The 25,196-nt window shown below is 46.2% G+C and overlaps 1 protein-coding gene across 3 annotated transcripts in view; it reads left to right on the forward strand.

Annotated features, from left to right (window-relative positions):
- The first annotated feature begins 12,741 nt into the window (after nt 1-12,741).
- Nucleotides 12,742-25,196, forward strand: part of PDE8B (phosphodiesterase 8B) — a 255,295-nt gene continuing 242,840 nt past the window's right edge. For 2 of the 3 annotated variants that reach the window (XM_024997900.2, XM_024997898.2), the window contains exon 1: nt 12,742-12,905. In XM_024997900.2, the coding sequence (XP_024853668.1) occupies nt 12,882-12,905 (24 nt within the window). In that variant the 5' untranslated portion in view covers nt 12,742-12,881. Of the gene's footprint in view, nt 12,906-23,749; nt 23,771-25,196 lie in introns of those variants that run through there. The other variant, XM_024997899.2, reaches the window with a different exon arrangement.

A 25,196-nucleotide genomic window follows, 5' to 3' on the forward strand; every position in this document is an offset into this window, starting at 1 on the left:
CACCTGTATGTCCATGTGGCTCCTCCGCAGTGGAAAGAAAAGAGAGGCTGAGACATAGGGGGCCATGGGCGGTCTTCATGCTGGATGGTGAGTAAATGAAGCTGTGTGCTGAGTCATGTCTGACTCTCTGAGACCCCATGGACTGTAGTCCAGCAGTCTCCTCTGTCCATGGGATTCTCCAGGCAAGAATACTGGAGTGGGTTGCCATTTCCTTCTCCAGGGGATATTCCCTATCCAGGGATCAAACCTGCATCTCTTCTCTCTCCTGCTTTAGCAGGCAGGTTCTTTACCACTAGAGCCACCTGGGAACCCTGAAGTGTTAGTTGCTTCGTCATGCCTGACTCTGTAACCCCATCCGCCAGGCTCCTCTGTCCATGGGATTCTCCAGGCAAGAATACTGGAGTGGGTTGCCATGCCCTCCTCCAGGGGATCTTCCCAACCCAGGGATCGAATGATTGTCTCTTTCGTCTCCTGCGTTGGCAGGCAGATTCTTTACCACTAGCGATACCTGGGGGGCCCCAAAATGAAGCTGGGCTGTCGTTTATGCTGTGTCGTTCATGGCTGGAGGCAAAAGTTCACACATGGGCTCAGGAAGGGGTGTGGAGTCTCACAGGCAGGTTGGCTCATGATCCAGTTATGGTTAGAAAAACACTGACACAAGTAAGCGTTGCTCAAGTCCCTACTCTGTGGCAAGCACTATGTGAAGCTGTGGGCTGAACATGGTCTCTGTCTTCACAGAACTCAGAGTCTGTTGAGGAAGATAGATTTTAAGCAAAGAAACACACTAACAGGGAAACTTCCCTGGTGGTTCAGTGGTGGAGACTTTGCCTTCCAATGCAGGGGGTGTGGGTTCAATCCCTGGTCAGGGAACTTAAGATCCCATATGCCTCAGGGTGTGGCCAAAAATTAAAAAAAAAAAAAAAGAAAGAAAGAAACACACTAACAGTTATATGATCTGCTGATTGAGATAAATGAATCTCTATCATGAGAGAGAATAGCAGTGGGGGTGTAGCATAGACTGGGGAGCCGGGGTCAAGGAAGGTCTCTCTGAGGAAGTGGCGGCTAAGATAAAACCTAGAACAGTGCTCCTCAAATTTCAGCATACATCAGAATCACCTGGAGAGTTTGTTACAAAACAGGTTTCTGGGTCCCACCTCCACAGTTTCTGATTCAGTAGGTCTGAGGTGAGTCCCAAGAATTTGCGTTTCTTAGTAAGTCTCTGCAAATGGTGACTGCAGCCATGAAATTAAAAGACGCTTGCTCCTTGGAAGAAAAACTGTGACCAACCTAGACAGCATGTTAAAAAGCAGAGACATCACTTTGCCAACAAAGGTCTATATAGTCAGAGCTGTGGTTTTTCCAGTAGTCATGTACAGATGTGAGAGTTGGACCATAAAGAAGGCTGAGTGCCAAAGAACTGATGCTTTTGAACTGTGGTGCTGGAGAAGACTCTTGAGAGTCCCTTGGACTGCAAAAATCAAACCAGTCCATCCTAAAGGAAATCAACCCTGAGTATTCATTGGAAGGACTGATGCTGAAGCTGAAACTCCAGCACTTTGGCCACCTGATGCAAAGAGGTGATGCATTGGAAAAGACCCTGATCCTGGGAAACATTGAGGGCAGGAGGAGAAGGGGAGCGACAGAGGATGAAACGATTGGATCGCATCACTGACTCAATGGACATGAGTTTGAGCAAACTCCAGGAGACAGTGAAGGACAGGGAAGCCTGGAGTGCTGCAGTTCATGAGTTCTCAGAGTCAAACACAACTTAGCGGCTGATTAACAGCAGCAACAGCAAGTTCGTAGGTGGTGCTGAGACTCCTGGTTTGGAGACCAAGCTCTGAGAATCCCTGGCCTAGAGGATCTGTGGGAATTAGCCAGGAGAAGAGTGGAGGTGTGAACCAGTGAGCAGAGAAGGAAGAGCGTGTGCCAACACTCTGATGTGGGAAAGACCTGGGGGCTTCAGGTAATGGGAAGGTCAGTGTCCTCAAGGCAGTGGTTTGGGGTGATGTTGGAGATGAACCTGACCCTTATCCCCATCCTGAAATTTACTCCAGCAGAGACATCGCCAGTGGTAGCATGTCTAAGAACAATGATTCCATTGACCCTTGGTGATGCCCTGCTGCCCCATGGGGCCGGTGGAGTGGTGCTGGTCCTGAGATATTGTGAAATTAACATGCCAAGGGCTGAGCACAGATCAGATGCTCAGTTCATTCTAGTTTTCTTTGCTCCCTCCTTTCCCTGGCTTGAAACATGACCCTGTCTCAAGGGGTTTCTATTTTAGCTAGAGGAACACGATGCTGAATTGCTGCTTTCCTGGAGCTGCAAGCAAAAAGAGTTCATGTGGCAGGAGCCCATGTTACCCCAGCTGGGATCCGGGTCAGTAGCTGACTATATAGATAAGGAATCTGGATACCACTTCCAAAGGGCAGGTATATGTGTGTGTTTTCCTACCTCTCATGCAATTTATAAATATCAGAGGACTTGAAGCCAAGGAAAGCCTGGGTTAGATTTTTTGAAGCCAAAGTTAGCCTTAGGCCGGTTCAATTCTGAGTACATTTATTGGGTCCTCACTCTATGCCAGGTGCCACGCTAGGGGTTGGGAAGACAGAGGTAGGTGATGATGGCGAGACAAGGACACATGAATAACAGAGCAGTGGGATAAAAGCCATAACAAAGGTCTGTGCGGACGGCAATAAAAACTCAGGAGAGAGAGCAGTTCTGCCTAGGGGAGATGGAAGTCACAGACAGGAAGTGACATCAGGGACAAGCCTGGAAAGGAAACACTGAGGGAATAAGCAGAACTGAAGGATAAATGAACAAATACTGAAGAACTTTTTTGTTATTGTTTTAAGTTCTGATCTATGTCATCATTGTGAGCTTCTAAGATACATGACCACATGGTGTTGAGTTTGATTTAAAATATTGCATAAACCCGTTATATATAGCAACACATATGGAAACAATCTGAAAATATTTCTCCTCAAATTTAGTGCCATTTGTTTTTGTGAATTTGCTATTTCAGGCTGAAAATGTGAAATATGGTTTGGTCTTCTGAGACTCAGAAGCAATTATATCACCATTCCAAGTGAAAATAATTTTGGTGGTTAATTCATACTTTTATTTAGTCAGTCAACAAGCACCTAGTTAGAAATGTCCAAAAAATGGGGGGGACAACAGATATATAGGACATTGTCCCACCCTCAGGACTCTAGAAGTGGTAGGAGTGAGAAAACGCCTGGACACAAATAATTTTAACACACGTGAGTGGTAAGTGGTATGAATGAGCACAAACAAAATACTCCACATATCTGGAGGGAAAAAGTTATTTTCTTGACCATTTATGGAGAAGCCATATGCACTAGACATTGGAGGGTGGGAAGAGATTAGACATACAGAATTAAGGCGGGGGTGGTGGGGAAGGCATTCCAGGCAGAGCAGGTTTGTGAACGAAAGGAGGGGGTGGTCAATTGTCCTGTTTGGGGTGTGACCTGGGGAAAGAGATAGAACTGGTAGATATCAGCCTCACATCCAAAGTTTGAACTTGATTCCACCAGCGGTGACTTCTTGGAATTTGAAATGCCAAGCATTCGTCACTTGATTCCTTGTGCCCGTTTTTAGTTGGCATCTCAGGCCTGACCTTTGTCTTGGCATGTGTACATACATGCTCAGTCTGTCCGACTCTTTGTGACCCCATGAACTGTAGCCCGCCAGACTCCTTTCTCCATGGAATTTTCCAGGCAAGAAATACTGAAGTGGGTTGCCATTTCCTACTCCAGGAGATCTTCCTGACCTAGGGATTGAACCTGCGTCCCCTGCATCAGTGGGCAAATTCTTTACCACTGCGTCACCTTTGTCTAACCCATAGGATATGTTTTAAAAAATCAGCCTGTGTAGGCTGATGGTAGTAAAAATCACAGGGTGGCTGCAAATAGCTGTGAAGGTCCCAGATTGAGAGTAGACCCTTTTCTTTAGGAATCTATGACTTCACTCCAGGAGGCTGAAAGAAATGGGCTTTGTATTGGAGTTCCTTCAGGAAACAGATGAAGACTTGTCCTAAACAGGTGTGGGTGGTGGGCAAACTTAAGGGGACCCAATAAACAATGACATAGTTTCCATGGGCTAACAAGATCTGAGAAGCCGTTACCACCAGGGGCCAATGGTAGCATGCCACTGGGAAGATGGGAACAGGCTCGGAGATGCAGCAGATGCTGGGACTGAGAGAGCTTTGTGCTACCATGGAGACACATGACTCCTGCCCTGCTCCCATCCTATGCTGGTGCCTCCATTGCTGAACCCAGCTGACAGCCAGAGACCAAGGGGCCCGTGATGTATTCCCTACAGGTCAGCCTCCCCTGGCACAGGGTTGGGGAGGAGAGACGGAGAGTCCATCTGGAGGGGCAAACAAAGGCTATCCAACACAAACCTTTTTAGCTTTTTAATATTTTTAGCTTTGATAATATGGTGGCAGAACAACCCAAACTAGTGTAGTCTTTATTTAACAAATGTATTCTAAGCCCCCCTGTTGTTCTCAGGAATGTATAAAATTAAGAAACCCAGAAGATAGATCGGATAGTTAGGTGAACGGTGGTTGGCGAAGGAGGCTTTGGCTGGGACAGGTCCCTAAATAGTCACTCAGCCAGATTGTGAAGTTGATGGACGCAGGGTCTGGGCTGGGTTTCTTGATCGTTGAGTCCTCCATACCTAGCATTGTGCCTGGAGCTTCGTAGACCCCAATAACCATTTATCTGAATAACGTGATGGATGAAACGTCAAGAATACCCAGCAACATAAATGTGGGTCTGGGGTCTTAGGAGAATCCAGAGTTAGGGTCAGGACCTAACATTTTCAGACCCAGAAGAAGCAGGTGATGATGGTGTTTGTTTTCCTGCTTCTAGTACTTTTTAGGTCAAAGCACCTCCCAGGGAACAAAGGCCATTTGATGGTGTTTGAAAGAAAAAGGATAGTCTTTCAATCTTCTCCGGCAGCTTAAAAGGACAACATTATAACTCCTGTATCCCAACCTCAGTTCATTCTTTCGTTTATTCACTCAGTGAACATGAATCGAGTGCTCGTTTTTTTGTCTGGGAATACAAAATTAAGACAGATCCAGTCTTAGCTCTCAAGGAACTTAGTCTGGTAGAAGCTGCAGACGTGACGCAGGAAACAGCAGTGTTGATGTCAGCTACAGAGAAGGCAGGCCGCTGTGGAAGCCACGGGTGGCAGCCTACATGGGCTGGAGGTCTCCCAGGAGGCAGGTTGAGTCCTGAAGGATTGTCCCACCTGTTTACTTTATTGCTGGCATCTACCCATGCCTTCTCCCCCAACCACCCAATAAGGAAATTAGAAAGTAAGTTCCAGTAAGTAGATAAGTAAGCAAAAGTCTTGAAACCGACATTACTGGCTAAGGTAACACTTGGTCTCAGATGCATTCACACCAAACTGCCATCTGCCAACCAGTAAACTCAAGTGGAGAGTTCATTCCTTCTTCCTCCCCGAGGTCAGGAGGGCGCAAAGTAGGTATCTGGATTGGAGAGAGTAGAGAACAGGTACAGGAAGGGAGGCTGAGGGCTGTCTAGACAAACCTTATTGACTGCAGGATTTTTTTGGAGGATCAGTATTCTACCTTTAACTCTTTGCAAACAAATGGAACATATGTGAGGAGGTTCGTTTGTTTATCCATGTTCATTTGTTTGTTTTTTTCTTTTTTTCCTTAGCCTCTAGCAGCTGAACATAGGGTCCAAGGTCTCAGAAACGTTCTTATGGACCTGCCCAATGTGTGTTAATACAAATCTCCCTGATTTGTGAAGGTGGCTGACTGGTTTTAAAACATGGGTGATTTTGTTACAAGTGCACTTCATTCCCAGAGGTTTTGTTAATCAGTACATTCTTGCCTTTCACTTGAGTATGATGACTAGTGATGGAAGGAAAAATATAAGTTGGGGTCGAGAAGCAGAGGGGGAAACAAGAGATAGAGTGGTCAAAATCTAAGGCGCAGATGCTTCTTACTTTATCTATATTGCCCTTATTTTTAAAGCCTGCTATAGTTGTGAGAATTTGATTAAATTGCATTTTAATTCTTAGATAAATTTGGAAAATAGAATTTTTTTTTGTTTTTGTTTTTTAAATTTACTCCTACTTCCTCCACTTAATTTTTTAAAGGCAGATGAAACATCCAACCCCAAAAAGCTTTGTTGTGTGTGTAGAACTGTATTTCACTTTCTAGAAGAACGCTAGTTCTGTTAGGGAGTAACTCTCTTCACCTGCAAACTTCCGGGTTTTTGTCAGCCTTAGCCTGGAAGATGTTGGTCTGGGACCCACATCTGGCCGGAGGGCAGGTACCTTACTTTCTGACCATCCACTCAAGTCTCTGCGTCCAGCCCTCTCTCTGTTCACTGCTTGAAAACCTTCAAGGCTAGATCCGCAGCTCTCCTGCTCAGAGCCTCCTCTCTCATCTTTATGTTGAGGATACCTGAATTTTTAGCTCCAGTCCAAACACTTCCTGTCACTGCAGACCTGTTTCCTCTTACCTGGTAGATGTCTTTCCTGTGTTCCACAGGCACCTCTGACCCCCGACTCAGACCCGCTCACCAGAGTTCCTGCTTTTGCCCAACCAGTGCCTGTCTTAGTGGGTCATACCAGCATCCAAGAGCCGCCCGCTCAGAGCCCATTGGCTTCCAAGTCCTATTGTGTCCTTGGGTTTCTTTCTTATTCTCCCCCTCCTCGCCATTCCTGATGCCAGTGTTCTGCTTCAGGCTCTCCTCCACTCTTCTGGATTATTCTTAGTTGTTTCTCTGGCTCTGTTAGCCTTCTGCAACCTGTGCTTGCTTCCACCCCAAATTTATCTTTATAATGTACCAATCTGCACGTCTAGTCCTTCTGTAAAATCTTTCAGAAGTGCTCCATAAAGCTCTTCTTATCAGTGGACAAGTTGGTTAAAATAGTTTCCTTCTCTTTGCTGGGTTTTCCTCCTATCAGCCGGCCCGGCCCCTTCGCTGGCACCCTCTGTGGAACCTCACTGAGTTGGCAGGTGTGGCCTGTGGTTCTGCGCCCTTTCTGATGATTGGCCCCAGGGCTAACAGTAGCAGCTGTCACAGATGACTCCCAAACGTGTGAGTCCAGCCCTGACCTTTCTCCTGAGCTCCAGACTCAGAGATCCAGCAGCTTGCTTCACATCTTCACTTGGATCTCTTGCGGAGACTGGAGCTGGACAGGGTCAAACCAGAGCTCTTGGCTTCCACCCATTCTTTTCCTGCTGCTGCCTCACCCTTGCCCATCTGAGTAAATGGGTCCACTGTCCACCTGACTGTTCAGGCCCCAAACCTAGGGGGTGTCGCTGTCTCTTCTCTCTCCTCGCTCCACTCCCCACGGGCACTCCGTCTCGAGTCCCGTTGGCCTCACCCTCAAGACCCTACAGCCCCAACCTGACTGTCTCTGCTGTCTCTGCTGCTTTCTCCTCCATCATCACCACGTCTCAACTGGATTGCTCCAGCAGCCTCCTGCTGCCCTGTGAATGCCTAGAATGGATTCTCTACACAGTGGCCAGAGGACCTTTTAAAAAGGCAAATTGTATCACGTTTCTTCTCTGCTTAACACCGTCGCCAGGCTTCTTGTTGCGCCTGGCCATACCCACAACGGCCTCCTGTCTCTTCCTGGAATTTACCAAGCTTGTGAGGCCTTCAGGATTCTACATTTGCTCTTCTCCTCCTTGGGATCCTCTTCCCTCAGATCTTCTCTTTCCCAGCTCCTTGAGGTAATCTATGTGTCAGTTCAAACATCCCTTCCCACGGAAGCCATCTCTGACCTCCCAGAGTCACATTTATCCATCTCTTTCTATTGCAGTAATTTTTTTTATTATCTTCAGCTCATGTTAAAATGATCTCTTTCTTTTATTTTTTCATGGTAATTGTCTTTTCCTCCACTAGGACATAAGCAGTATGGATTCACCTTGTTTTCAATCTGTTTTATACATCCTTTTTGTTCAGTCGCTCAGTCGTGTCCGACTCTTTGCAACCCCATGGACTGCAGCATGCCAGCCTTCCTTGTCCTTCACTGTCTCCTGGAGTTTGTTCAAACTCATGTCCATTGAGTCAATGATGCCATCTAAGCATTTCATCCTCTGTTGCCCCCTTTTCCTCCTGCTCTCAATCTTTCCCAGCATCAGCATCTTTTCCAGTGAGTTGCCTCTTTGCATCAGGTGGCCAAAGTATTGGAGTTTCAGATTCAGCATCAGTCCTTCCAATAAATGTCCAGGCTTGATTTCCTTTAGGATTGATTTGTTTGATCTCCTTGCAGTCCAGGAAACTCTCAAGAGTCTTCTCTAGCACCACAGTTCGAAAGCATCAATGCTGGGTGTAAGAATCAGTGACAATTGGAGGAGGGGCTTGGTCTCAAATATACTTGAAGGAATATGTGGCAGCCACTTGGCACAGTGGCTTCTCTTCAGATTCAAGTGCAACTTTATGCTTATGGCCTCCTGCTGATAAGTAATGATGATGATTCTGCTGATAATGCTCAGCTTTCTAGTTTCATGTTTAATCTTTGCAAATCTTTAACTCTAGGCCATAGAGCTAATGCCTGTCCATGTGACAATACAGGTTTGCTCAAAACTTTCTATTCCTCTCTGTCTCTGACTTGAGCCCTTCTGACAACAGGGATCCAGGCTGCAGAAGGTCTGGTCTGCAATTATGTAGGAGATGGGTTGTGTTTTCTTCGGGGAGCTTTGCTAGATTCAGGCTGAGATTTCCATATGATTAGGGAAGACTGAATCTACTCACATATTTAGAGTAAGGGAGGCCGCAGGTGATGCCCAGTGACCTCTCAGAGTCTGTTTCTCTGTTGTCAGAAGGTCAGTCATGTTACTGTTTGTGTATTCCTTTGGTTCAGGATCGGGGTGGTGGTAATGCGATAATGGTATACCAACTGGCTGGAAGAATTACAACAGGAGTTTAATGCACACATTGCCATAGAAGGTAAACCACGGACTTAGTTTCTCCAGAAACTGTCAAATGCAAGCAGCACTCGAAAGTACTAGTCTTTCATACTCGAGCAATCGCATAAATACCATCAACATCTTCAGTCTTCAGAGAATGGCCAGTGATATGTTCAGAGAAGCCGAAAAGGTGTGTCTCGTTTGTTTTAACCTTATCAGTGGAATCAAAGTCTTGTTATTAATCTATAACTGCTGCTCTTCCACTCATGCACGGTCAGACTTCCATTTATCCCCTATAGGAAAACAGCTCTTTACTCTCCCAGTGTATTTTTCTGCCTGTTGGGTTATAGACCTGAAACAGATTCCATCACAAGTCTAGGGCCACCAAAAGCCAACAGCCAACAACCAACCAGAAGCTGTTGTGCTCTCTCCCATATTCGAAACAGCTAGACGCATCGAGCCATGGGCAAAGCTGTGGAATGGGTGCCATTGGATTTGCTGCCCATTTCCTTTTACCCCATAAATGGATATTCTTCCTAAGTAAGCATTGTGTTAAGTTGCTGTTCAGAATAGAAGGGAGTGTCAGATCCACAGTCTTATGAAGGCTTTAAAGGCACAAAGAGTTGCCACAGGTAGAAATATTTACAGTTTTCAACTTTAGGATAGAGCAATGCTGGACCAATTAGAGAAAAGAAAAAAAAAGAAAAAACCACTTAGAGGAAATGACAAGCTGTGTAAAATCTGGGTGGAGGAGACATTATGGGCATGAGCAGTGGGTAGGCTGGACTCTGACCGCTGTGAGTTAAATCACCCCACGTTGGCTCTCACTACTCACCTAGCTCAGGAGAGGCAGGCAGTGTATCACTCCTGGCAGCAGGGGTGCCAGGGGAGGGACAGGCCATGACCCCACAGGTGGCTGGTTGGAACACAGAGGGAGGGAAGCCGCATGGCTACGGTTTGAATTGGGAGAGGCGTTACTGGCATTAACCACGGGGACTCAGATTCGGTGGGGAGATGATGCTTCCTGGTTCAGAAACATTTTTCTTGTGGAATGTGGGCGGGACTCTCATGGAGATGTCCAGCAGGCAACGGGAAGTGTGAGAACAGCACCTTCTTATGCTGTGATACACCTCTCAGCCACTCCTCCGCTATGCTTTGGGGTTCTCTTCCCTTCTTTCCCTTCTTCCTTTCCTTCCCTTCGCTTTAGTTCCCTGTCCCTCTTCTCCCTCCCTTCCTTCTTTCTTTCCTTTCTCTCCCTCTCTCTGTAAAAATCACACATCGCTCCATAATACCCTTCAAGGTATATAACAGGGTTAAGTGTTAGCCTCAATTTTGCTGTATTGTAGCTGGGATGGGATAGAAAACTTTTAAGACGCTAAACTTTTGAGAAAACTTTTTAGACACTAGGTGTCTAAAGATACCGAAAAGCTCACGAATACGTGCGGACCCTCAATGCTGGCTGATCGTTTTGAGACACCATCTGTTTTTACGCAGTATCTGGGAACAACAGATGACCTGCTGGTTGGCACAGGGCTGTACCATGTGCTACTGGCCTCCTAGTACTTCTCCAGCGGCTCTTCTGGAAAATCCCCTGCACCTCCAGAAGTGAATGATGTGGCTTTGGTTGTTTTTTCTTTTTAATAGACAACGAGAAAAGAGATTCAGAGGATCTGGTGCCTTTACCTTTCCGCATCTTCTCGTTGTTAGTGTTTTTCCTGTTTTCCTCTTACTTTACTTTCTGAAGATATTTATTTGTTCTTTTTGCTTGGGTTGACCTACCCTGAGTTCTTCAGACTGTCCTTTTACCTGCTGGGTTATTTTTGTCTCAGACTTTCTCAAAGTTGTGTGCTTCACCCATCTCCAAGTCTCAACCTGAACTTGCCCTTTCGCCTTCAGATGCCTTAGCTGTTGTGCTTTTCCCTGTCTTCGTGCTCGGTCGCTAAGTTGTGTCTCTCTCCTTTGCGACCCCACAGACTGTAGCCTGCCAAGCTCCTCTCTCCATGGGATTTTCCAGGCAAGGTCTGGAGTGGGTTGCCATTTCCTCCTCCAGGGTATCTTCCCAACCTGGAGATCAAACCCACATCTCCTGCCTGTGTCTCCCGCATTGCCAAGCGGATTCTTTACCACTTGAGCCACCTGGGAAACCCTTCCTTGTCTATTCAGCCTATGATAGTGAAATGATGATAGATTATGCTGCTGATTTCAGTGACCTTAACTCTTTTACCTAATCTCCTTTGCCTCACATTTCCATCTGTGTACGGAGGAAGTTTTGCTGTTGTACGTAACACACCACCACAAATTTAGTGGCTTAAACATACACATATATTATCTCACAGTTTCTGTAGGTCAGAAGGTAAGCATGGTTTTATAGGTCCTCTGTGTTAGCTGAAGATACAGTCTTATCTCAAGGCTCAGTGAGGGGAGGGTTCACTTTTGGGCTTTTCTGGTTGTTGGCAGGACTTAGTTCTTTGCAGTTTGTTGGACGAAGGGCCTCAGTTTCTTACTGGCTGTAGGCCAGAGGCCCCCTCGGTTCTTTGCCACATGGGCCTCCTCAACATGGCTATTGCTTTATCAAAACCAGCAAAAGAGACCATCTCCTATCAAGACAGTACCACAGTCATTGAAAACACATCCCATCACCTTTGCCATACTTAATGGATAGGAAGCAAGTCACAAGTTCTCTGACATTCAAGGGGTGGGGAGTCCTCAAAGGCATGAACATTAGGAAGTGGGGACAATGAGATCATCTTAGAGTCGGTCCATACAGATAGCAGTGCTCTTGAGGGAAAAGATTTGGAGCTCTTTAAAAAAAGACATGAAAGGCTATATTCATACTGCTCTCTTGGCTTATGGTTGGCCTTTATGGATAATGGCTAATGTCCAAGTAATAATACTTCTTTTTGTCTCTCTCCATGTCCTGTGAAATAGGTTTGACTTCTAAAGATGACTTGTTTTCCTTTCCTGCCATTAGAAATTTCATCAGCCTCTCTGGATGAGAAAGTCAGCAGGAAAAGATCACTGTTGTTGATCTTGGTTTTAACTGGACTGACTCAGCCCTGTGGGCAGTTGAGAAAGGAGAGGCCTTTGTAAATGCTCCCTAGGTCTTTGTTAGACATCCCTCCACCAGAGGAGCCAGGTATGGGGCAGGTGTGGTAAGAACCAGGAGCTGGAGGCCAGGCTTATTTACAGCTGAAGCATTTAACTGGGCTCTGAAAGCTTCACCATATCTGCGCAGGCCTTTGATTCCAGCTCACTAAACAGACTGGGAGGAGGCAGGAAGGGGACCAGGACCTTTGTCTTGATCCACGTTGGTAAGTTGTCCCCACAGTTAAGGCTGAAGGACAACACCCCATCACACCCCACCAACTCTGCAATAGACACAGTGGAGTGTCCTTTACAAATTTATTTGAATACAGAAGTCTTCCTTTCAGTTTGAGGAAGAACTATCTATGATCTGTCTTGACTGCTGTCTGTGACAGAATCTCTTTAAAATGGTAGTGTACGCGGATTTGAGTGAGGAAGGAGGCAAATCTGATCCTTCCGTGTTTTCTTGCACATGGAGATGAAAATGGGAAGAGTGGGCGTGGTGAGAAAGAAGCTCCCTGTCCAGATTCCCAGTCCTGAGACGCGCCAGGTTGGGCAGCGCTGGCCCTTAGCCCTAACTCCCCTCGAGTGGCGAGAATAGCTAGGAGGGCACCAAGCAGGCTCCGAGTCGGGCTTCACACCCCGGGAGGGGCGCTAGGACCCAGGCACTCGCCGGCTCCAGGCGCGCCTGGGGAGTGAAGGCAAAGAGGCTCAGGCTCGCGGCCAGAGTCCCTCGGAAGGACCGGCCCCTTGGCGCGGGGCGGGAGGCCCGAGTGCGGAGTGCGGCCGCCCTGTGCCCTCTGTGAGGGGCTGCGGTGCGGGCCACCTGCACCGCTCGATTGCCCGGCAGCCGCCAGCCTCCAGCATGGACCCTCCGAACGCCGGCCAGGTGAGCCCCGAGCGCTGGATCTGCACGTCCGGCGAGCCGCCCCCTTCCACCACCCCCGAGCCCAGAGCTGACCCTGAACCCCTTTCGGACACCCTGCAGCTCCGGAGGGGCTTCTCCCCTCTCCAGCCTCTCCATGTACTGGTGCCCAACGTCCTTCTTCCTTCCCAGGAGGGGCGCGCCTCGATTGTCTGCTGTAACCGTCCGATTTATAATTTCAAATGGTACCAATCACCCACCAGCAGTGCGTCTGCGTCTGTGTGGCGCTTTCCCTGGGCAAGAGCCGACCTGCAGCGCCGTCGGGCCAGTGGCACTGACTCCTGTTGCGCCCCGAGTTTCCCACGCCGTCTCTGGGCGATCGTGGTGTCCCTGCCTTCCTTTGAGTGCTTCCAGCGGCTGCGTAGCTGCCATCCCTTCCGAAAAGCTAGCCCCCGCGGCCCCAGCCCTCGGCTTGGGTGGAGCGTGCCCTCCGGGATTCGGGGACCCACGCCGCGCGCGCGCGTACCCAGCTCTCGGGTCCGCGCTCGCTAGGCACCTTGACCTGCTGTGAAGTTTATACTACCAGCCTGCGGTGGGGGAGATGGAATGTAGCTTCAGAGAAGGGGCTCACACTGTGGGCTGTAGGAAAGTGCGGGTGAGAAGGGTCCACGGTGCAGGGAGGCGTTGGACCAAGGCAGAAGCTGCCTCCCGGAACTTGGGGTGGGGGCGGTCCTGGTGGGCGTCGGAGTGCCACCTGAAAGTGTACGTAGTTACCGGGATCAAGTGGACACGGTCCTGGAGTGTTGTGGGAGGCGAGGCTTGCGTTAGCCTTTATAACAGCTTGGCTAGAGGTATTCAGCCTGCCCAACCATTCTGCTTCCGGCTGAATCTGACAGGAGTTTACTGTCTCCAGATTGGCAAAACCAGAAAAACATCGCAGAGGAGTTGTTCTGGGCGAGTTTCTAGGGCTGCAAGACCACCCGGTTGAGTGGTGGCTAACCGGCCCCCGACCCCAACCTTGGCGGCCCGCTGGATCCGGGCACTGGGGGGCGTGCCTGCTCTGATAATAACTGACACGCCTGTGCCAGAACCTGAAGTTAAACACGTAGTGCAAACCTAGAAGAGACACTTCCTCTAAACTCTTGTGTGTTGTGTCAACCAAAACATTTACACAGGGCCCGAAGGGGTAGGTGAGGGGCAGAGGACCCGCCCTCTAGGATTGTATAATCTGCTGGTCAGCATCACAAGTTCTACTTGACTGCCCCTCTGACCTTGAATGAGCTGTTTTAACTTGGCTCAGTTTTCCAAGAAGCAAAACAGAAGAACGGTAATTCTCCAGCAGGGGAAAGAGCATTGCTATTGGGAAGCCTGCTACCTGAGTTCCAGCCCCACCTGTACCAGCTTTGAAACTTGGGACAAAACACATAACCTGTCTGGATCTCAGCTACCACAAAAAGGCTCAAAAAGATCCTTTAATTCTGGGAGTTTCTGTAACAGTAATTTGCCACGCTTTGATAGCTTTCCCATGCTCACTGCTTCTTTGGAGTCTAGATTGTACTTGGTTCCATAGAGCATACATGGACCAAAGAAATACTGGATCAGAATCAGAACTGTGGGTGAACTGTATTTTAATTCTATTCTGTTTATAGAGCTGCACAAATCTTTCAGGCTTAAGATCTGTGGAAATAAGCCTGGCTGGTTTAGTTAATACTTAGAATGCCCTAGGAAGGACCTCAAATAGAAAGTCCTGTTTTAAGTCAGAGTATGGTTGCATAAGGAGAAGGCAATGGCAACCCACTCCAGTGTTCTTGCCTGGAGAATCCCAGGGACGGGGGAGCCTGGTAGGCTGCCTTCTTATAGGGTCACACGGAGTCGGACACGACTGAAGCGACTTAGCAGCAGCAGCAGCATGGTTGCATAAAAGGTTCTGTCTGTGCATTTGAAAGACCTTTGCCATAACCACCCTGTTAACCTAAGTGAGTAGAAGAGACCCAAACTGATCCTTCAATAGAAGAGGGCTGGTTCTACTGTGTATTTCATGGAGGCACCTTGGGTTATACCTGATGAACAATATATTTACTTACGAATGACTCTGTTAATATTAACTTCTCAGAAAAGCAGTTTATCACTTCAGTAATGAAATAATGAAATTGTCTTTAGAGGACTCATTAAATATCAGAATGCCTAATATTGCTAGAGTTTATTGGGGTAAGCACTGGTTTAAAAAGCACTGCCTTTTTATTTAATTTCAGTAAGGAAAATAAGCAGAATGATTTATTATGTTTTCTTACAAGATAATTTTTTAAAGGAGATTAAAAAAAAGTAAATACAACACAAATTAAGGAAACCTTGTTTCTTCAGGTTCCAGAGATGAATAACATCATCATTACCATAATGGTGCCTATCTATTAAGCACTTACTATCCACCACGCATTGTTCTAAGCACATTATATACATAGTCTCATGGAATCCTGTCAACAACTTCTGAAGGAAGTGCTATAATTTCTTTCAACCTACTGGTGGGGGAACTGAAGCTTCTTGCATGTGATCACCCAGCTGGTAGACAGTAGAGCTCCTTGGGTTCATTTGCAATAATCCAAGGGATGTGTAAGATGGAGGAGGTGGGGAGGGAAAAAAGTACCTACTGAGTGTTGACTACTTTATACCCCTCAGTGCACGGATATTAATAAACATTTTATGAGTTGTGTTTTTATTTTTCTAGGTATCTTTTCTTGCTTTTAATATGATTTGGGCATCTTTTAATATGAGCAAAGGCTGACCTCTTTCTTTTTAACTACAGTACATAGATTTGCATGTAGATGGACGAATCATTATTTGTTCAACCAATTCCCTGTGAGTTGGCACTTGGATTATTTCTAAATTTCCACATCACGTATGGGGCTAGCACTGTGGGTCTTCATGTTTATATATTTCTGCACACCTGTTCAGATATTTCTGGTAGATTAATTCCTACGGGTGAAATTGTTATTACTATGTAGTATGTATTTTTTAATAGATGCTGCCTACTTGTGTTCACAAAAAGAAATGTAATTTCTGATCTGGCATCCTGTTCTTCCTTTAACACATTTTCGGGCTTTTGATGAATCAGTGTATCTGAGTGGGTCTCAGGTGTATCATGTGTAAAGTAGGATTAGTAGGATGTGTTGGTTTCAAGGTCTCTTCTGCAAATGTGTACAGTTAGAGGATGAACAAATAAAATTGTCCATATTTGACTTTTTTTTTTTTTTTTTTTTACTTCAAAACCATAAGTTTCATGTGGATTTACCTAGCAGCACATGAACTCCTGAAATATCCATTTTTGGTACCCCAGGTTTCTGAGGACTTCAGTGTGAGATATGGCTTTGCCTTATCTTGCATGCAAATCTGTGTCCTGCTCTCTTTTTGAAAGGGCCTCAGTCCTGCTGGATTAAGACCTATCCTAATGACCTCATTTAATGTTAGTCACCTTTTTAAATGACCTCTCTCCACATACCGTTACATTCAGAGGTACTTGAGGCTAGGACTTCAGCCTGTGAATTTGGCAGGACACAGTTCATTCCATAACACGTTCTCTGTCAGATGGCACGTACTGAGGTGTCGTCACCTGTTTTTATTTGAGAGGACAATATGTTTCTGAAGCTACATCACGGAATCCTCTCTCTTTTCCCATCACATCCTCCCCCCATTGCCTAAAAAAAAAATGTGTGTTTGTGTTTTGTTTTTTTTTTTTTAATTCCCTGGGTATTCTTTAAAGGGGTCCAGTATTCATACTTGTGTCAAGTAATCTTTTTTTTTTTCAAGTAATCTTTTATTAATGGCATTGAATCTCATGTGAGACAAGGTGACTATAGGTGGGAGGTGGTAAGCGTTTGATTAAGAGCTTGCATCCCAAAGCAGGCTGCCTGGGTTTCTAATCCAGCATCATGACTCACCAGCAGAGTTTTATCATCTGTAAAATGGGAAGAGTAACGCTTAACCTTACAGGGTTACTATGCTGATTCAATGAGATAAGTATGTAAAGTACTTGGCCTATACTGCTGCTAAGACCTTCAGTCGTGTCCAACTCTGTGCGACCCCAGAGATGGCAGCCCACCAGGCTCCCCTGTCCCTGGGATTCTCCAGGCAAGAACACTGGAGTGGGTTGCCATTTCCTTCTCCAATGCATGAAAGTGAAAAGTCAAAGTGAAGTCGCTCAGTCATGTCCGACTCTTAGTGACCCCATGGACTGCAGCCTACCAGGCTCCTTCATCCATGGGATTTTCCAGGCAAGAGTACTGGAGTGGGGTGCCATTGCCTTGGGGGCTCAAAAATGGGACTCTGATTACTTCGCAACTTCAGAAGTCCATGGGCTCAGTGTGGTCTGCCCCAGCCTGTACCCCAAGGGTACTGACAGCCCAGAGGCTTTGCTCTTGGAGTTCCCAGGAGCACGTGCGCATGCTGTGGTCTCATAGTTGTTGAATAACCATTGTAAATGTTCAACAGCTCACACACATTAAAGTCACAAGCTCACAATTCTATCTGAGAGCTGAAAAGCAACACCAGAGACCATTCCCTCAAATCGCCTATTAAGATGATAGCCCCATTTCAGCTGAGGCACCCAGCTTGGCAGTCAAAGTGTTAAATGTGAGAGCAGCATTTCGGTTTTTCTGAGATGTATCCTTGCCCATTTTAATGCCCCTGGAACCAGGGTGTGTTTTGCAATCAATGGTACCTGAGAGTTAGAAACATTTTCCCATTGATCTGCCTGAGAAGATAATCTCAGACTTACGTTCTCACCGCAACTTTTCCTTGGAAACATAAGGAGTTAAGACAAGTGTGGATTGCTCTATACCTGGGATGAATTATCTGTCTCGATTATTGTGAAACTCTAGATTCCTGGGACCACTCTGGGACTAGGAGAGCTTGCAGTGGTCATGTGGCCTTGGGCCTGCTGGACTAGAGCGATATGGAGGCCAAAGGAAACCAAGGTAGCGGGTTCTCTGGAGCTGAACCATACACGTCACCTCTAGTAACTGTGTGCATCCCCCGAAGCAGAGGAAGGCCAAGGCCAGATCTGCGTTGGGAGTAGTTGCTGGCCTGCCTATGAGACCACAGACACTGTACGAACTGTATTTCCTGTCCTGTCTCCTGCTGTGAAGCTAAGGAAGGGCACAGCTAGGAATTCAAGGGTGTTGTGAATTGATTACCCATCTGGATCTGTGATGACTCCTGCTGGTGGGACAGCACTTAATCAACTGCTGACGGCCAGGCAGTGGTTGTGATATACTTGTCATTGCCTGTGAATGCATTTACTAAGTATTACTTTCTGATATTTTCAACTTTTCAGTGGAGATAGGTGCGTTGTTGATGATACATATCTTGAATTTAATTATTGATTCAGGTGATTTCAAAAAGGTTACACTGTGATTTGGCATTAAAACAAATAATTGTTTACATGGTTATACGGAGAGTAGAGGGGCTAGAGCAGGGTGGATAAATTTGATATTGATAAAGCAAAATATTTGTCATTGGAGAAATGATGCGATTTCAGTTTTCTTTTTTTGCAAATGCCTTTAATATGGAGCCAAATGCTTTTAATATGGAAAAGAACCCACAAGTACATTGAGCTAGATTTATATTTTATTATTGAGATATACACAAGAGGATTACCTATTATGTCAAGTTACTAAACCAAAGGCAGGAGAAATTGCCGAATCCCTCAGTATAGTTGAAAAAATTTGAGGCTGTGAGAGGCTACTGGAACTAATTCTTGTATCTTATAAGACTATTATTATGCCATTATGGGAGAAGGCAATGGTGACCCACTCCAGTAGTCTTGCCTGGAGAATCCCATGGACGGAGGAGCCTGGTGGGCAACGGTCCATGGGGTCTCGAAGAGTCAGATACGACTGAGCGACTTCACTTTCACTTTTCACTTTCATGTACTGGAGAAGAAAATGGCAACCCACTCTAGTGTTCTTGCCTGGAGAATCCCAGGGACGGAGGAGCCTGGTGGGCTGCCATCTATGGGGTCGCACAGAGTTGGACACGACTGATGTGATTTAGCAGCAGCAGCAGCAGCAGCATGCCATTATGTCATAATTAAATGGGCAGCATTTTTTTTTCTCTTAATGGTACATAAAGTGATGGTGTTTTGTACAATCAGTGGTATCTTAGATTTGATTGTTGTTGTTGCTCAGTCGTGTCCGACTCTTTGTGACCCCATGGACTGCAGCACACCAGGCTTCCCTGTCTATCACCATTTCCCAGAGCTTGCTCAAACTCATGTCCATTGAGTCAGTGATGCCATTCAACCATCTCGTCCTCTGTATCCCCTTCTGGAATATGGTAAAAGTGGTAAAGAGAGGTCTGGAACCTAGATGTCCTGCCTCACAAGCTTTAATTTCCCTTGCATTCACATTCCTTGACCAAGGTGTTATCGGTAGCCTCCAGATTGGTGACAGAGTCATCTTCATGACCCTGAGAGTGAGGAGCCTAGGCTGCAAAATTTAAGGAGGCCTTCAAATACAGGGCCAGCATCTGAGAGTGAATACCTTCTTAAAATGGCAATCTAGTTATCTTGTCCTAGTCCCAGCCCCGGTTTTGAGCTTTGAAAAAGATTTCAAAGTTTTCCCTAGATGATTAGGAAAATTAAACGGAAGTATAAGTGGATGAAAAAACAATCATCTAAAACACATGACCAGCCAGTGTCCTCCATTGCAAGTATGAGTGCTCCGGAGTGAGACCTGTGGAGAGCATCACCAGCAGCGGTGGGCACGTTGCTAAGAAAATGACCTCAAAAACACACAGTGTGTGAGTTCTTTACCCTTGTACGTGTGTTCGGAGGCCATGGCTGACTAATAGGAAAACAAATGATTTTTGTAAGTTTCTAGGCTCTTTTACTAGTTCCATTTAGCATTTTTAAAGCGAAAATTCAAGGCCATCTTCCTTGCAATGGCATGGAATGTGAAGAGGTAAATTCAGCACCTCATCAAATCGCCTCTGTTTTGAAAAACTGCACAAAAGATCTTCTCAGTAACCCAGGAGTGCCTTAGAAGGTTGGGGAGTTCTGGATCCTGTCCTAGCTAGTGGTGGGGTGATATGAGGAAGATCAATATAAATAATATCAATGTAGACTTTACTATGAGCCTCTTTGGCAAACAAGCCATTGAATGGCATTTCTGCCTGAGGAGCATCCTTTAACAATACACATTTTTCTGTCTCAAAGAGGAAAAACTCAGTTTTATCTCAGAATGGCATTTTCCAAGGGGCAGTGCCCGCTGAGGTATTCTCACCATCTGTCTTTTGCTGAGCAGGCTTCTCCATTTAAGGAAGGGTATTTCAGGTATCAACAAAAGAGTCTGAAATGCAGTACTTGGATGCAATCTTAAAAATGACAGAATGATCTCTGTTTGTTACCAAGGCAAACCATTCAATATCGCAGTAATCCAAGTCTATGCCCCAACCAGTAATGCTGAAGAAGCTGAAGTTGAATGGTTCTATGAAGACCTGCAAGATCTTTTACAACTAACACCCAAAAAAGATGTCCTTTTCATTATAGGGGACTGGAATGCGAAAGTAGGCAGTCAAGAAACACCTGGAGTAACAGGCAGATTTGGCCTTGGAATACAGAATGAAGCAGAATGAAGAGTTCTGCCAAGAAAATGCACTGGTCATAGCAAACACCCTCTTCCAACAACACAAGAGAAGACTCTACACATGGACATCACCTGATGTTCAACACCGAAATCAGATTGATTATATTCTTTGCAGCCAAAGATGGAGAAGCCCTATACAGTCAACAAAAACAAGACCAGGAGCTGACTGTGGCTCAGATCATGAACTCCTTATTGCCAAATTCAGACTGAAATTGAAGAAAGTAGGGAAAACCACTAGACCATTCAGGTATGACCTAAATCAAATCCCTTATGATTATACAGTGGAAATGAGAAATAGATTTAAAGGCTAGATCTGATAGATAGAGTGCCTGATGAACTATGGACGGAGGTTCGTGACATTGTACAGGAGACAGGGATCAAGACCATCCCCATGGAAAAGAAATGCAGAAAAGCAAAATGGCTGTCTGAGGAGGCCTTACAAATAGCTGTGAAAAGAAGAGAAGCGAAACGGAAAGGAGAAAAGGAAAGATATAAGCATCTGAATGCAGAGTTCCAAAGAATAGCAAGAAGAGAAAAGAAAGCCTTCCTCAGCAATCAATGCTAAGAAATAGAGGAAAGCAACAGAATGGGAAAGACTAAAGATCTCTTCAAGAAAATTAGAGATACCAAGGGAACATTTCATGGAAAGATGGGCTCGATAAAGGACAGAAATGGTATGGACCTAACAGAAGCAGAAGATATTAAGAAGAGGTGGCAGGAATACACAGAAGAACTGTATAAAAAAGATCTTCACAACCCAGATAATGACGATGGTGTGATCACTCACCTAGAGCCAGACATCCTGGCATGTGAAGTCAAGTGGGCCCTAGAAAGCATCACTATGAACAAAGCTAGTGGAGGTGATGGCATTCCAGTGGAGCTATTTCAAATCCTAAAAGATGATGCTGTGAAAATGCTGCACTCAATATGCCAGCAAATTTGGAAAACTCAGCAGTTGCCACAGGACTGGAAAAGGTCAGTTTTCATTCCTATCCTAAAGAAAGGCAATGCCAAAGAATGCTCAAACTACCGCACAATTGCACTCATCTCACACACTAGTAAAGTAATGCTCAAAATTCTCCAAGCCAGGCTTCAGCAATATGTGAACCGTGAAATTCCTGATGTTCAAGCTGGTTTTAGAAAAGGCAGAGGAACCAGAGATCAAATTGCCAACATCTGCTGGATCATGGAAAAAGTAAGAGAGTTCCAGAAAAACATTTATTTCTGCTTTATTGACTATGCCAAAGCCTTTGACTGTGTGGATCACAAGAAACTGTGGAAAATTCTGAAAGAGATGGGAATACCAGACCACCTGACCTGCCTCTTGAGAAACCTATATGCAGGTCAGGAAGCAACAGTTAAACCTGGACATGGAACAACAGACTGGTTCCAAATAGGAAAAGGAGTTCGTCAAGGCTGTATATTGTCACCCTACTTATTTAACTTATATGCAGAGTACATCATGAGAAACGCTGGACTGGAAGAAGCACAAGCTGGAATCAAGATTGCTGGGAGAAATAATAACCTCAGATATGCAGATGGCAGAAAGTGAAGAGGAACTAAAAAGAGGAACTAAAAAGCCTCTTGATGAAAGTGAAAGTGGAGAGTGAAAAAGTTGGCTTAAAGCTCAACATTCAGAAAACAAAGATCATGGCATCTGGTCCCATCACTTTATGGGAAAGAGATGGGGAAACAGTGGAAACAGTGTCAGACTTTATTTTTCTGGGCTTCAAAATCACTGCAGATGGTGATTGCAGCCATGAAACTAAAAGACGCTTACTCCTTGGAAGGAAAGTTATGACCAACCTAGATAGCATATTGAAAAGCAGAGACATTACTTTGCCAACAAAGGTCCATCTGGTCAAGGCTATGGTTTTTCCTGTGGTCATGTATGGATGTGAGAGTTGGACTGTGAAGAAAGCTGAGTGCCGAAGAATTGATGGTTTTGAACTGTGGTGTTGGAGAAGACTCTTGAGAGTCCCTTGGACTGCAAGGAGATCCAACCAGTCCATTCTGAAGGGGATCAGCCCTGGGATTTCTTTGGAAGGAATGATGCTAAAGCTGAAACTCCAGTACTTTGGCCACCTCATGCGAAGAGTTGACTCATTGGAAAAGACTGTGATGCTGGGAGGGATTGGGGGCAGGAGGAGAAGGGGACGACAGAGGATGAGATGGCTGGATGGCATCACTGACTCAATGGACATGAGTCTGAGTGAATTCCGGGAGTTGGTGATGGACAGGGAGGCCTGGCGTGCTGCGATTCATGGGGTTACAAAGAGTCGGACATGACTGAGTGACTGAACTGAACTGAACTGACTGATTTCAGGTGTTTTCATGTAGCAGGCGCCAGAAGTTCTTAGCATGAGGTTACTCATGTTGTAGGAATCCATTCTGTTGAAAAGGCCATAGCACCCCCATGAAAGTGAAAGGCACTCAGTCGTGTCTGACTCTTTGTGACCCCATGGACTATGCTGTCCATGGAGTTCTCCAGGCCAGAATACTGGAGTGGGTAGTCATTTCCTTCTCCAGGAGATCTTCCCAACCCAAGGATGGAACCCGGGTTTCCCACATTGCAGGCGGATTCTTTACCAGCTGAGCCACCAGGGAAGCCCAATGGATCTCTACAATAGCAGAAAAGATCCCGTGGCTTCAGGGATTGCACAAGAGAGAAAAACAAGCAGGAACATGGGAGAGCAGAATGGAAGGAGAACAAGGGAAGGCTGCCCGGAGGAAGAAAAAAAGCACCATGTCCCAACCCTTTTGCATCACAGGACAAGGAGGACAATGGTGATGTTGTCTGGGATGCTGGAGGTGGTGGACAAGGCACTGTCTGCTCCAGGCCCTGCACAGGTTGCCTGAGGGCTGAGAGAACCAGTATCTTGTCATACTGTGCCAGTTCAGGCAGTCCATTGCTGAGAAAACCCTGGTGGAAAGTGTAGCCGTCAGCAGGAGGGAGGCAGGGAGCCCAGGGCCACTGGCTTATCCTCCCCGCCTGCCTTAAACACTGAGCTGCCTCTTGTCTTGACCCACATGTAACTGGTCTTCTTATTTCTGCCCGAAGCCCTACCTCATAGGCTCGTCTGCGGAACTTCTCTCTTTTTCTGTCTGAGCAAGATCTGGAGACCAGGGAGAGCTACGGGCAGCAGAGGAGGATGTAGCCGAGGGTGGTTGCGTCTCCCCTCTGACTTCTCTTCCGTTAAAGGAGCAGGTTTCCAGTGCCCATGCAACAAGTTACTACTGAGCATCATGCAGGTAGCAGACAGTGTTTCTCTCTTCTTGGCGCTTACCTTCTGGTGTGGGGTGAGGGGAAAGAATGAGAGAGTGAGAGAGAAAGCAAGCAAGTCAGAGGGCGGTCAGCATGTCTGAGGGAGAGAGATCACCAGGGAGAAGATAAACCCAGAGAGGACTTCCTGAGGTGGGGTAGGGAATGTTGCTTTATTCACTTAGGGTGTTAGAGAAGGCCTCCCTGGAAAGGTAACATTTGAGCCAAGTCCCAGAGGAAACGGGAAGCGAGCTGTGTAGATGGTTGGGAAATGCATTCCCAGCAGGGAGGAAGAGTAGGTGCAGAAACCTTGAAGGAGTATTGCCATCTCCAAAGTGCAGTGTGGAGGCCAGTGCAGTCAAAGAGGTCACTGAGGGCCTTGTCCTCTGCTGTGAAGACTCTGAGCCAGATGGGAGTGATGGAGCCTGATCTAAGCTGGGGCGATCATGCCGGCTGCTGTATTGAGAGTAACCTGAGGGGAGCCAGGGTGAAGCCTTGGTCCAAATAAAGCCCCACCTGGATGCCTTTCTTCATAACCTGCCTTTGAGTACCTCTGAGAGTTTTCTGGAGAAGGCAATGGCACCCCACTCCAGTACTCTTGCCTGGAAAAGCCCATGGACAGAGGAGCCTGGTAGGCTGCAGTCCTTGGTGTCACTAAGAGTCGGGGACGACTGAGAGACTTCATTTTCACTTTTCACTTTCATGCATTGGAGAAGGAAATGGCAACCCACTCCAGTATTCTTACCTGGAGAATCCCAGGGACAGAGGAGCCTAATGGGCTGCCGTCTATGGGGTCGCACAGAGTCGAACACGACTGAAGTGACTTAGCAGTAGCAGCAAGAGAGTTTTCAAGGGAAAAGGTAGGTCATGGTTTGTTAATTGAAAAATACTGCTCTACGTAAATAAACCTAGTCAGTGGACAGATGAGAACTAATGGAATCGTTGGTTGCAGAAATGGATCTGATAAATGGGGTGAAAGAGAGAGAGAAGCCTACCACCCGTGAATTTGGTGCTGTTGCCAAGTGAGGCACACTAAGAGCCAGGAGAAAGCCAGTCTTGGCTAATCCGTGATCTGACACACACCTGGGTGCGACAGATGTGCTCCTGCAAGCTTCCTTTCGCTTGGTCACAGCAACATTGGTCTGGTCTCAATGACTGCGTTCACAGGTCTGAAAATCCCACCATCGCACTGGGTCTAACATATGCAGCAGCTGTCTGATCTACTGGCCAAGGCCTTCTACAGAATTAAAACAACTGCTGGTCTCTTAATATGTATTCCAGAAAAGCTTTCATCAGCTGAAGTAAAAATAGACTCAAGAGTAACATCATTAGTAAAGAATGGCATGCTCATTTTTTAGTCATACCATAGGTTGAGTGTTTAAAACAGCAGATAATTAGTTTCTCATAATTCAAAGC

Source organism: Bos taurus, chromosome 10 (assembly GCF_002263795.3).
Source record: "Bos taurus isolate L1 Dominette 01449 registration number 42190680 breed Hereford chromosome 10, ARS-UCD2.0, whole genome shotgun sequence".
NCBI lineage: Eukaryota > Metazoa > Chordata > Mammalia > Artiodactyla > Bovidae > Bos > Bos taurus.